We start from the raw sequence: 13,951 nt of genomic DNA on the forward strand, positions 1-13,951 counted from the left end.
ACCTTCGGCAGATGGCGCAAGTTTGTCCTTCTGGATCCCTTCTCAGAAGCACCCATCGCCTTCCCATCCCATTATGATAACGAGCGTGTGGATGTAAAATATATAAATATATATATAATAGTGATGATTTGTGGTGATAGTAGTAGTGATGATAAGTCTGGCAAAGTGCAAGAGTAAGAGAGAGGTGAGTCTTGATTAATTCTGGTTGGTCTTATTCTTATTCTGCTTCTCCCTTCTTCAGGGAAGATATCAAATTGCGGAACATCCGGAGTATCAAAGTGGGAAAAATTCTTGGGTATATGCAACAGAGAAAGCTGATAGTATGTAGTATGTGTTTAAATACGAGATAGTTATATGTATATATATATAAGTATATATATATGCAATGGTATGAATTAGTAAATGTGAGCACACTCTTACTCTGTGACTATGAACTCAATTGAGTCTTGTGTTGAATCTTGGTTGGTTTGGTCGTCGCGGTCGTGAATGTGGTGCTGGTGCTGTAACTCGTGTGCTGATGATCTGATTCTGATGGTGATTGAGCAGTAGGAGTGATAGTGATGGTAACGACAAGTTGCTCTGAAGATTCGCGTGAGCGGGGCGCAATTGAATATTAATTTAAGTACTCGCGGTAATTTTTTTACTCATGTCATGAGTAGGGATGATGGACGGGTCAGTACGACAACTAGAAGGCATTGCATTGAGGACTGAATTTAGTGTCTCAAGTAGGTGCTGTAGACCATAATGAAATACAACAACTTGTAGTAGTTGCTGGTACTGCTGCTGTTATTGCTGCTATTGCTGCTGCTAATCTTGCTATCGCTCTGTCAAAGCTTGCCACTATAAATTATTATTATTTTAAAAACACATTAAGCCGAGTAGTAAATGGACGCGGCCATGTTTACTTGTGGTGGCAATAAAAATAATTATTACAAATTTTATTAGCAGAGAGAGTTGAAGATAATATTAAAAAATATATAATATTTACCGGTGGAATTATCGGACTCGGGCCCGGATATTTAACGTGAACGGAGCTTGTGGACATAATGCCGGGATGCGACGTGAAGGCAAGATATCTGCCAGCCACCTTCGCGTGGATCCTCTTACTCAGCACCACGACCCTCTTTTTTTATTATCCGTAAGTTTTAATTTTTTATTAAACTATTTTTCTATCAGCTCATTGCAATCAACAGTTTTTTTAATCACCGTTATCAGTACCCAGTTACTCAGTTTGTATTTTTATTATTTTTTTTTCTCATTGACTAGGTGCCAATACTATCTCTTCAAATACCCATGGGTACCGGCTCTCCAAGGAGTGATTGCCTTCTTTGTGCTGGCCAACTTTACCCTTGCGACTTTTATGGATCCAGGTGTAATTCCAAAAGGTAAAAACTACTAGACTAAATAAAAATAAAAGTATTACTTTGCACGTGTCGATATAACGTTAGTGTTTATTTTATTTTATCTAATTTTATTTCTGTATAACAGCACCTCCAGATGAAGATAAAGAAGATGAGTTCAGGGCGCCGTTATTTAAAAACGTTGAGATCAATGGGATAACTATTCGTATGAAGTGGTGTGTCACTTGTAAATTTTACAGACCACCTAGATGTTCGCACTGTAGTGTCTGCGATCACTGTATTGAGGTATATATCTATATATAAATATATGTGTATACTACATACACATAAAGAATTTTTTTAAATTTTATTTTCGACCTATTTATAACATGAAAAGTACTGCCTGCGGTATCGTTATAATAATTTATATTTTATACGTTCCAGACATTTGATCATCATTGCCCCTGGCTAAATAATTGTATTGGAAGAAGAAATTACAGATTTTTTTTCTGTTTTTTATTATCACTTAGTTGCCATATGCTCAGTATATTTGGGCTCTGTTTATATTTTGTTTTGGAACATAAACAAAAGCTTGGAGAAGTCGATACGACAATTGCGTATCCTTTATAACTAAATAATGTTTATATTTATCTTGTTTAAAAATTCATTTGCTTGCTCGTGTTTTTATAGTCGTAATAATTAATGATATTTAATGTTAGATAAAGATCCTTAACCTATTGATGTAGTATGGTGCTGATGGGCGTGGTAACATTATTATTTATTCCAATTATTGGACTAACAGGGTTCCACGTGGTGCTTGTGTCAAGAGGACGCACGACAAACGAGCAAGTCACCGGTAAATTTCAAAATGGTTATAATCCATTTTCACGTGGATGCTTTCATAATTGTTGTTATACACAATTTGGACCACAATTTCCTAGGTAAATTATTATTAAACTCTATACCTTAATTACTTATTAGTATTTTTAATTAAATAATTGATAGTAATTAAATTTAAAGCCAGATGATAGCAATTTAAACTTTTTTAATTATCAATTCATAGATGTCATGTTTTATTTAATTAAAACTTTATAAAGTTTTCGAGATTTAATAGAATTGTTATCAATTATTCATGTTTTTTATCTGATAAAATTTTACCCAGGGTTTTTATATTTTGTGTTTATAAAAATCTATGTTATTTATATTTTATTAATTTAAATAGTGATAATTTATTATCAATTATTTCCATTTCCAATAGTCTAGTAGCAAGTTCTCATTAATATTTAATTACCGTTTGAGACTTGACAGCTTGTCGTTTTCTTAATCAATTATTTCCCTTGAGGGTTACATACCATAGATTAACTTGTCTTAATAAATATTATTTTTTAATTTTAAATTTAAAATAAAGTAAACGTTAAATAGAATTTAATATACTTAAGTACCTTTGATTTTTTTTTATCTAATTACACTATTTTAAAATCTTACTTTATAAAATTGATATAAATATGAACTACAAATTTTAAACACTAAAAAAAAAATCTTATTACTGTCTTTTTATTTTTAATACTAAAGTAGATAGAATAGGGATTCGATATAACGATACTGTATTTTTTTTTGCTTGACCTTTCGGCTTTTTGTAAAATATATAAAAAGAATATTCCAAGATAGCGAAGAAAAAAAAAGAATTGAAGTAAAATATTTAACACTTACATAAGTTAATCTATGAAATCTACGAGGCTGAATAAAATAACATTGCATACAAGTCATTAAAATAATAGCAGCAATTTTGTTAAATTATTTATTAATAAGTAAACAATAAATAAATACTATAATTAGGAAGAAGGACAAGTAATTGCTGATTATGATTACAAATCCCTACTTATTGATAAATTAATAATTAACAATATAAAAAATTTTTATAGTTTAAAGAAGCCCGAAAAGTATTTAGAAAAACGTCGCGGCGCATCTGCCTCCGAGATATCGACGATAGGAAGCGAGAACCAGGTAAAGACCTACATGGATAGCAGCAATGGTGTTAGAAATGCCAGTTCAAATGCTTACAATAAGGTAAGAAGCTAGTGCTGTTCGGCTAGACTTATTAAATTCAACGTAAAACGACACGAAAAAATAAAAAAGATGATATATATTAATTCAAATTTAAAAATTAATAAAAAAAAGATAAACGATCCTCTAAAAACACTACACTATTTTTGGATAACGCTTATACCATTGCATGAACAAACGATTGGAGACCAAAAATGACTTACGTCTACAACTAAGTGAGTTATGTAGTGCCTCAGTTAAACTTTTCCTTGCTTACGTTACTTGGAAAGTTTTTAAAATTATCCTAGCAGCATGTGGTTTATTTATGCTTAAAAAAAAGTTACGGAGCTGGGTCTTACCTTGGAGACTTGTTTGAGCTTGCGAAAGATAGATCTACCATAGTATTATAGTTTATTAAAATACAAAACCTTTGTATGCAGATTTCAACGATGTCGAGTGACAATAGCTATCCAGTGAGTCACTTATCATCTAGCTTTCACGATACCTACATCTGAATGGTTCCTTTTGTCCTAACGCATTCTCCAGTAACCACACATCCTGTTCCTCCACGTGCTAATTATCATCTCAGCCATCATAATAAATCATTAAGTTTGATCTTTAAAGATTATCATCTTTTATAAATGTTTAAATATTCAATTAATAGTTTGTATTTATGAATTAAAATTACAATTATTGCTGATTAATTTTTATTAATATACTCGTTGTTATTTAAATGCCAGTTATCTCCTGGACGAGACGGATCAGATACGGATATGGAGCCAACGGCTTCACAGTCTGCGGATTGTGAACCAACGCCTCCATTACAAAGACACGGATCTAAAAGTAACTTTTTCCTGCCACCTGTCGAGACAAACGACTCGCCTAGACATCCGCCTCCACAGCATCGTCATCCGATGCACTATCCACGCGGAAGTCCGCACCCACGATCTAGGTAAATGAAAGAAGAATAATTAAATGCTGGTGAATTATCCACGAGTGTTGATAATGGTTTTTTTTTTTTGTTATTTTTCTTGATGTCTATTTGTATGAATTTATAAAATAAACATTTTGTTAATTCAGGGGAATGAATGGCTCGCGCAGTCATACGCCGGATGCATTGTCGCCGGAAGGAACGGGATCGCCAGCCGCTGGTCCGCAAAGAGGTCAGGGTCAAGGTGGCGCAAGCCCAACTATGCAGCAACGCATCAGAGCAATCGGTGTGCCCACGCCTCTTGCCATTTCCAGTCCAATTCGCAGGTACACACATCGTTTCTATCACACACTTCGTGTAACATTTAATTAGATAGATGATATATATATAGATAGATATATATATTTATATCAACATGTATATACTTATATATTACTGAACTACCGTGGAGTATATTATGATGATGGAGGTTTAACAAACCGATATATTGATATTTAGTTGACCACAAGACCATCATTCCGGTCACTAACGATATTAAAACACACATACTTATATATTTATTTATCATTATTACTATTATTATTATACATATATAAGTTCGTGACTATCGACTGTCACGTATGATGAATTGTAATGGCACGTTGGCAGACAGTGAGACGACACGATATTATGATTATTGTATATAAATATAGATAAAAATAGTACTTATCTTTATTATTGATAATTATTATTGAGGGTGGAAAAAATTGTGACGTCTCAAATTTTATTTATGTCGAGGATTTATTATTGTTATTATTATTATTAAATTATTACTATGATTAAATATTGCTGGTAGATTTTTGAATAAAATTTTATTTATTATTATTATTTTTTTTGAGCACGATGTTGCGGCACAGGATAAATAATGTATGAATTTTTTACGTAAAAAATAAAACAAGTGCAGCACTCGCACTGTCACATAACAGATAATAAGCTCGAGGTTTCACAACAATGTTTTTCTTGTATATAATTATTTTGTTAATTTATTATATTTTATTTTGTTTTATTTTTTTTTTTTATTTTTTTTATGTAGAATAAACGAATATGGAGATACAAGAAACACGTAGTCGTGAAACCGTAGAATAATAAGTAGACTTGCACGTAATTAAAAAGAACATAAAATTAAAAAAAAAAGATATATTTTAAAAAATAAGTAAGTGGTGTATAGATAAGTTTGTGTCCCACTGCAGGGGGTGGTAACTGCAAGGAGCTGCTCTGTGACAACATGTTGTTGCGACCTACTGCAGGTAAACACGAACTTGGTCCTATGAAGGACAATTTCAAAAGTAGTTTAAAAATAATGCTTTGTTGCATACATAAATCAGAGTATACTAAATTTATTATTATTGTTTTTATCATTATTATTATTATTATTATCATTGTATACATTATTATTAAACATTAGGTTTTGTTTTTATTGCTACTTTAATTTTAAATTACTCTTCAACATAGATGCTAATGTTCTTTATTCAAGAATGACCGCGCTGCTCTCTCCTGTATGTATCGCCAGAGCCGTATTTTGTATGGCTAAAACTGCTATCAGCACTCGCATATTCATATATTATTATTATCATTATTATTAATTATTATACATACATACATATTGTTACTATTATTATTATTATTATTATTATTATTATTGTTATTATTATTATTATTATTATTATTATTATTATTATTATTATTATTATTATTATTATTATTATTATTCACTGTAATTCGCGCATTGTCGAATAATTTTTTGCCGGTTGTATTATCAGTTGTATTGTTAATTATTTAAATAAAATCTAAATAAATATAAATGTGTTGCAGATCGAATCCAGGTACACCGACGCAAATACGTCGGCCAGATTTCATTGGTGTCACCGAAGCACCAACATACTACGATGTCCAGCATCACAACAATACCGGCGGGAATGTGCCAGGTTACAGCCCACAACGTCGTTTTTTGTCTGAAAGTGAGTTAATACGTCAAAGCAACGAGCATCCTTATTCACGTACCAACAATACCGTCGATAATATACGTGAATTAGCGGGCTCTCCGCAACGTGGTGTCTATATGTGGAAAGACAATTCACCAAGTGGTTATCCAGGTCCACCGGGTATGAGTGGTGTCAATATGGGCGGTAATAATATCGGGATACCCGTACATCCATCAGCGTTATCGCAACGACCACCACCCTATGATTACTATTGTTCGAATCCAACAAGCCCGACACAACAGCCATACTCTAGTGCTCCACGTGCAGCTTATCATCCTGCCTCGCGAGGTGGTGTGCCTGTATTCCCACCCCCTCATCAGTCGCCTCAGGTTAAGCGAAAAAACCCAGCGACTATGGCAACACCAACAACTCCAACGTCCAACGACGCGCGACGTCGACCCATGTCATTCGTACGTGCTTTGGAGATGAATGACTCGATGGAGATGGTGTCGATACCCAATGATACGAGATCATCCCAGAGACCAACAACACCAACACCCGATCGCACGAGTGTTTATGATATGAACTATGAAATATCTGTATAGCCACGCTTGATGGTCTCCGTCCCAAACGGTTGGACGGGGATTACGGATAAACCGGCTGCTTATATTTATAGAACTTATGATACTGGCCATGAGTTGTCTGTTTAATTAATATAATAATAATACGAATAAATAATAATTTTAATAACGTCTTTAAGACTTGAAGTCTTGAACTTAACTGAGGTGCAAAGTGACTGCCGACCGAGTGTTTTTAATTATTAAGCTAGTGATGTCTGATCTATAAAATCTTCCTTTAAAGATACCGTCGAATACGTAACTGATCTTTGTCTCTAAAACTATTTAATTTATATACAATATACATCACATATTTAAATTAATTACTAATAACTGTTAATTAAATTCCAGTTAATGTCTCTTCTTTGTGACGAAGGGATACTTTTTTATTGAAAATTTATTATTGAACATATTTGTATTATATTAAATCTATATTACAAAAAACAATTAAATGTCAGCAGGTGGTTTTGATTTTTAAATGCATCGATGATGATAAAAGAAAATAAATATTCGATGATCTAGAATGTTAATTAATAAATAATAATAATAAGGAGCTAGGATATTAGTTGTAGGTAAATCAAAATGACAACCGATAATTGTCAGGTCAATAGATAAATTTTTTTGTTACGTTGACACTTTTTTTCAACTTACATTGTTATTAATTTAATAGCGACTTTAAATTATTATACGTCATCGAATATTTATTTTTGAATTATTTATCACGTGCCAGGAAATCACTTGTTTTTTATTAGTACACATTAAGGTCAGTTAGATTTTTATACAGTGTCACCGTGACTTAATTCAACACGCGGCTTACATCGATCAACAATTATTTTTTTTCTTATCAATTAAGATTTTTTATTTTGATATTGTTTATTGATATCTGATTTTTTTTTCGTCTTATATATCTGAGGAGATGTATGACACGTGAGTGAACTGTAATTAATGGAGCAATTATAAAACATAAAAAAAACGAACATTAATTAAATTAATAGGATACACGCGTGTGTAAAAATATTAATAAAAATAAGTTAATAAATAAATGAAGAGTTCGTGTCCAAGTGAAAACATGTTACTTAATCGATTTAAGTTATTGTTTAAATAGAATAACAAATTATGTGTAAAGTAATCGTATAAAAATGTGTAGTGAACAAATTTATAATTACGTATTTAACGATTTAGTATTTATACGTAACGAAGAAGATAATATACAATTATGACAAAATAAAAAAATAAATGTATAACTATTTTTATTTGTTTTCTTTGTTTGATAATTGTTAACTTACGGGCATTTCAGACAGTGTCCCCACTTTTCAAAAATATGCAGTCACAACTGTCATAACTGTATTCAAATTTGATTAACTAAGGGCGTTTTTAGACAGTACTCCTCCTATTTTTTTAAAATTGTGACTATTAATTGCAATGAGCGTATTAAAGTTTTGATAATTAATTAAAAAAGAGTTTAAGGATTAATTGAAAAAAAGGGCTACGCGGTTACAATTTCGGCGAGATGTAGATTTGTAAAAAAATTACTTACAGTTGTTATCAATTAAGAATTAAAGGAAATATCGTGAATAAATTTTACCCTAAAAAATTTGATATTCCAAATGGTGACATGATGATTCTACTGAAATTTATTTTCCGAATTACGTTACTCCTAATTGATTTCAGCTGTAAATAATTTTTTTTCAAATCTTTTTTTCAATTGAAAGTCATAGAATATTTAAAAAAAAGTGGGGAGAGGGAGGGGCACTGGTTGAGATTGCCCTTAATTAAAAAAAAGAAATTACTCACAGTTGTTATCAATTAGAAATTAAACGAAATTTGTTGAATAATTTTTAGCCTACAAATTTTAAAAATTCGAATTGTAAAATTGGCATGAATACTTGACTAAACTCTATTTTATAAATTTCGTTTACCTCACAATTGATATCAACTGCAAGTCAATTTTGCAAAATCATTATCTCAGAGAAATCGCAACTACGCTGTCCTTTTTCAATTAATGCCTCAATTTTTTTTTAAATAATTAATAAAATTTTGATACGCTTACGACAATTGAAAATCATTGAAAATTTTTAAAAAGTAGGGGGTAATGTCTGAGAATGGCCTCAAAATTTAAATTACGATGTATACTAACACACTACAATTGTATTTAAATCAAACATTTCATACATATATAAAAATATATATTTTCTTTCTTTCGGAGGTTTAAATTTGAATGAAAATAATACTGAAATGAATGCGTGCATGCGTGGGTGTGTTTAGCAAAAAATAAATGTATGCATGGAAATAATTGTCTATGTGAAAGTAAAAACTTTAAACAATGAGGTAATTTTTTTGTTTCAAGTCAACGAGAAACTTGAAAGAAATTTTGTTAATATAAAATTAAAGTAATAATTAATATTTAACTAATTAATAAAAACCTTGTAATATATATATATATATACATACATTATATAAATTGCTATTATAACTGACGGTTGTTAATTAAATTTATCTTCGGTACTTTATTAAATACTTAAGCTTTGTAATTATTTATTTGGTATTTTATAAAAAAATATATAAAAATTAAAAAAAAATTAATCTGTACAAAAAAAAGTAATAATTTAATGTAAGCCGCGAGGTGCTGAAGATTTTTTCACTTAAATTGTGTTCTACGATAAAACTAATTATTTAATTAGTTTATTAATTAATAAATAATTTTATTTTATTAATTAGATTAGCTAGAGGCTAAAGTGTAATGGAAGTGCACAAAATACGATCCATACATATCGCTAAGCGATTTATTAGAAATGCACCATTTAAAAGTAGTCGGGAAATAATAAGAATTATTAATAATATCCAATAATATATATACATATATGTATGAATATATATTAGACTGTGCTGAATAAAATTAGTATTTTTTTTTACGGTCCCATACCAAAATTACATTGAATGCAACATAAAAAGTTGGGCACTCCAACTCAATTACAAAACGCGCCCTCGCTTAAATAAGATTTCTCATTTAAATTTTATCGCTCGTTAACAGATCAATAAATTGAGACGACCATAACATATTTTTGTAGAGAATCAAACGCTCTACAGACAAGATCTCTTATAATTTTTCGATAAATCTCACAGTTCAGAAGTTACTTTTTTACGAAAATTTCAGTTTTTTCCCAACTAATTAAATTGTAAAACCTGTAACTTTTCAACTGCGAGATTAAAAAACTATTATATATGTTTTGATGGCAAAAAAATGATCTACAAGATAGATATTGCGAGATTTTCCGACAAGACTGATAGTTTTTCCTGGAAAAGTAAAAAAAAACGAGAAATTTACCTTAAATTTGAATTTAATCTTAAATAACTTTTGAACGGTTAGATTTATCAAAAAATTATAAGAGACCTTTTTTGTAGAGCATTTGATTCTCTACAAAAATAAGTTATGGTCGCTCCAATTTATTAATTCATCAACGAGTTATAAAATTTCCAAGTTAAAAAGAAATTTCGCACGTTATTTAAATGGGAAATATTTTTTAAACGAGCGCGCGTTTTGTAATTGAGTTGGCTTACTTGGTACCGAATTTTTTTGTGATACATACAACGTAACTTTTGTTTGGAACTAGAAAAAAAAAACGATTTTATTCGGCACAATCTAATGTATAAATATATATAAAAATACAAATACAAATGTGAATTCGTCCATCGTTTAGTTGAAACCGATAAATATTTATAAACATATTGCTCCAATAAATCCTTCGGACAATTTGTGCCAAAGTAAAGCCTCTTAAAAATTGAAACCACGATTTAATAATAAACAATAAATAAATTTATCAAGCAATTAATAAATATATCTAAATAAATAATTAATAATAGTGAGAACTGAGATCAAACAATGAACAATTAAAAATAAATGGTGGTAAATATGAATGTGAATGTTCAGCAGCAAACAAATCTTAAATAAAGAAAAATATTAATAACAATTTAATATGATATTGATAAAAAAAACAATCTGAAATATTTATTGTTTATATTCAGTCTAATTGTACATATATTAATATCCATTGTCATCTACTTAATTATGTAAATGTTCATATACGTAATCAGTACCTCACGGATCATCGACGCTGCCGTCATAATAAATATTTCAATCAGTACAAAATCATTTTTATTATATTCTTTTAATTCATTTGCTTTTAAATGAATTTCGTCTATTTTGAATTTACCCGCCACGGAAGTTCAAAAATTTTTGTTTGCGCGCCGTGCGGATGATTCCAAAAGTAAACACAACGCCAACGCCATGAGTTTTTTTTCATACGATCTACGAACTGGTAATTTATTTTCACGCATTACACAAGTAATTGCGTTATCGTTTTAATTTACTATATAATTAAACAAATTTTATATAAATGTAGATGATTATTAATCAATTAATTATTTCACAAACTAATTAGTTATTGATTATCAATAAAAGAGCGTGTAAGATACTCAGTGTTGAGGCTGTGTTGGCCGGGACCGCCATTTTTCACTATATATTTATAAATATATATACATATATACATACATAACTCTAAAAATAAATTTACAAAAATTATACACGTGAACATCAATAATTTAATAATAAATAATGTAAGTATACAAAAATATATATATTTTGATACCTGGTATTACTCTAGAAAATATCAAATTTTTTAATCGAGTATTGAAAATTATTTTTTTTTTTTTTTTTCCGTCAAATGTAAACGTTACTGATATTATTATATTTATAGGGCACGTAGCCGTAAGGATAGTGGAGGTAAAAGTGATGCGGAAGTACCGGAAAAAGATAAACGTGAGAAAACTCGTGACAAGGATCGTAAAAAACGCGCGGTGTCATCCTCGAGCAGTGGCAGCAGGTTAGTACATGATCATATGCAATACTGATGTAGAGATTCAGTAATAATGATGATAATTACTGATATTGTTTGTAATTTCTTGTAGTTCGTCAGACAGCAGCTCAGGCTCATCTAGCTCGAGCAGTGGCAGCAGTTCACGATCAAGCTCATCATCGAGTAGCTCGTCAAGTAGCTCCGGTAGCTCCTCAGGAAGCTCAAGGGAACGGACACGCAAACGCAGTCGCAGCAAAAGTGCTGATGGTAGTCGCAGACATGACAATAAAGACAAAGAACGTGAGAGGGAACGTGAAAGAGAACGAGAACGTGATCGTGATAAGGATAAGGATAAAAAGAAGGCAACAAATTCTGTTCCTGAAAAACCTAAACCTAAAGGACGGTCCAGGTAATTTATTATTTATTTTATTTTATTTTATTGTAAATTAATTTTTTAATTATTTAATTATAGATCTCCATCAGCAAGAAGATCAACATCACCACGAAGAAAACGTCGCGAACGTTCACCAATACCACGGCCGACAAAAATTCACATCGGACACTTGACACGTAATGTCACGAAAGAACATATTGTAGAAATATTTTCAACATATGGACAAATAAAACTAGTTGACTTTGCAATTGATAAATTGCATCCAAATCATGGACGTGGATTTGCATATGTAGAGTTTGAGACTGCCGATGAGGCTGAAAATGCAATGAAACATATGGATGGAGGACAAATTGATGGTCAAGAGATAACAGCTGCTCCAGTATTGCTGCCTAAACCGAGAATAATACCCATGCGCAGAATGTCACCACCTATGAATAGACGCGGTCCTATGAGATGGGGAGGCGGAGGCGGTGGTGGTGGACGCAATTCGCCACCACGTTATCGCCGACGCTCGCCGATGATGAATCGCAGGCGCAGTCCACGTCCGCCAAGACGTAGACAGAGATCACGTTCACGGAGTCCTATGAACAATCCGCGACATCGTCATCGAAGATACACACGATCTAGCTCAAGCAGTTCACGATAACATATTAATGATAAATATATAATACTACTGTATGTGTGTGGTAAAAATATCATTCTATCAATCAACCAATTTTTTGTTGTAAGTAAAACGCGATATATTCTTGTATATCGAATGGTTTGTTTATTATTCACATGAGCGTAATTGAATGTGTTACTTTTTTTTATCTGAAAATGTATTCATAAAAAAAATGGTAATTATACGTGATAAAAAGTAAATGATTTGTAGCATTTACTTTTAACATCAACTAAAAAATAAATTTAATAACAAACGTCTTTCTATTTTTATCACGATTGCGTATCTAAAAAATATTAATAAGTGTATTAATGAATTTTACTGTAGACTGTATGAGATTTAAATATTAAGATTCATTTATATTCTCAAATTTATTTGAGTTTTATTGTAAATGTTTAATAAATTTCAAGCTGATTGGGAAAAAAAGTAATCAATTTAATTTCAAAACTTTTATAAATTCCCGCTGTGAAAATTTAAAATTTTCAAAAAAGAAGTTATGGGTTTTGGTCTGATTTTCAAAAATCGAGTTTTCGTCGAATAACGTTTTGAAATCCTGGGAAACTATTTCTGATCATTTTAAGATGGACATCCGTGTGCTGTGTGTAAACTATTTTTGTCTGACGGTATCTTTGGAACGAATCAACCGATTGGCGGCAATCGAAAGGGCTCGCAAGACTTAGAACTGATTGGGTTTTAGATCGATTAGTCGAATAGTTGAGAAGTTATACAAAAAATTAAAGAGCTCAAAAGTACCAATAGTAAAATTTTTGAGTTCTTTGAGCTCAAAAATAGCAAGAAGTTGGGGGTTGGCCCACAGGGTCGACCGTTTTTCAAATTTTCTTGATCATCCAGCTACAAAATTATTGACCGTTTAATTACTTATTAAATTACCTCTTGAAATTAAAACCCTATTAAATATTCTATTTATAAATCAAATTAAAGTTCACTTCAGCAGACAAGTGAACAAAAAAATCATTGCTGTGATTTAGTCAATTACGATATTAAAAAATAGCAAAAAATATTTTTCCGATAAGTCTTTAATTTGTAAGTTGAATAAAAACGAATGAAAAATTTATATTGCAGGTAATTATCTCATTAAATAGCGAGCGTATTTAATTAAAAGTCAATAATGTACTTACGTCAATTTAAATAAC

At 30.8% G+C, this 13,951-nt stretch overlaps 2 protein-coding genes across 3 annotated transcripts; both read left to right on the forward strand.

Moving 5' to 3' along the window:
* Positions 1–80: 80 nt before the first annotated feature.
* LOC130668470 (palmitoyltransferase ZDHHC8) lies at positions 81–7,019 on the forward strand. 2 transcript variants are annotated; one of them, XM_057470782.1, is made up of 11 exons: positions 81–184; positions 242–725; positions 946–1,138; positions 1,267–1,385; positions 1,489–1,646; positions 1,785–1,957; positions 2,087–2,281; positions 3,263–3,407; positions 4,124–4,335; positions 4,464–4,640; positions 6,166–7,019. In XM_057470782.1, exons 3-11 carry the CDS (start codon positions 1,047–1,049, stop codon positions 6,878–6,880), a joined length of 1,986 nt encoding a protein of 661 aa, XP_057326765.1. In that variant the 5' UTR covers positions 81–184; positions 242–725; positions 946–1,046; the 3' UTR covers positions 6,881–7,019. The 2 variants fall into 2 exon arrangements, with proteins under 2 accessions (XP_057326765.1, XP_057326763.1); XM_057470780.1 differs by having other exon boundaries at positions 242–1,138.
* A 4,133-nt stretch (positions 7,020–11,152) lies between these two features.
* LOC130668474 (RNA-binding protein with serine-rich domain 1-B) lies at positions 11,153–13,223 on the forward strand. The gene is made up of 4 exons (XM_057470789.1): positions 11,153–11,506; positions 11,647–11,772; positions 11,858–12,154; positions 12,218–13,223. Coding segments are annotated over exons 1-4 (993 nt in total). The 5' UTR covers positions 11,153–11,504; the 3' UTR covers positions 12,786–13,223.
* The last annotated feature ends 728 nt before the right edge of the window (positions 13,224–13,951 follow it).

Source organism: Microplitis mediator, chromosome 5 (genome assembly GCF_029852145.1).
Source record: "Microplitis mediator isolate UGA2020A chromosome 5, iyMicMedi2.1, whole genome shotgun sequence".
Taxonomy (NCBI): domain Eukaryota; kingdom Metazoa; phylum Arthropoda; class Insecta; order Hymenoptera; family Braconidae; genus Microplitis; species Microplitis mediator.

Coding starts and splice junctions, on each gene's coding strand:
- LOC130668474 (XM_057470789.1), top strand. Junction 11,773..11,857: donor TCCTCGAGCAGTGGCAGCAG/GTTAGTACATGA, acceptor AATTTCTTGTAG/TTCGTCAGACAGCAGCTCAG. Junction 12,155..12,217: donor AAACCTAAAGGACGGTCCAG/GTAATTTATTAT, acceptor ATTTAATTATAG/ATCTCCATCAGCAAGAAGAT.
- LOC130668470 (XM_057470780.1), top strand. CDS start 1,047: ATGCCGGGATGCGACGTGAAGGCAAGATATCTGCCAGCCACCTTCGCG. Junction 1,958..2,086: donor GAAGTCGATACGACAATTGC/GTATCCTTTATA, acceptor CTATTGATGTAG/TATGGTGCTGATGGGCGTGG. Junction 4,336..4,463: donor AGTCCGCACCCACGATCTAG/GTAAATGAAAGA, acceptor TTGTTAATTCAG/GGGAATGAATGGCTCGCGCA.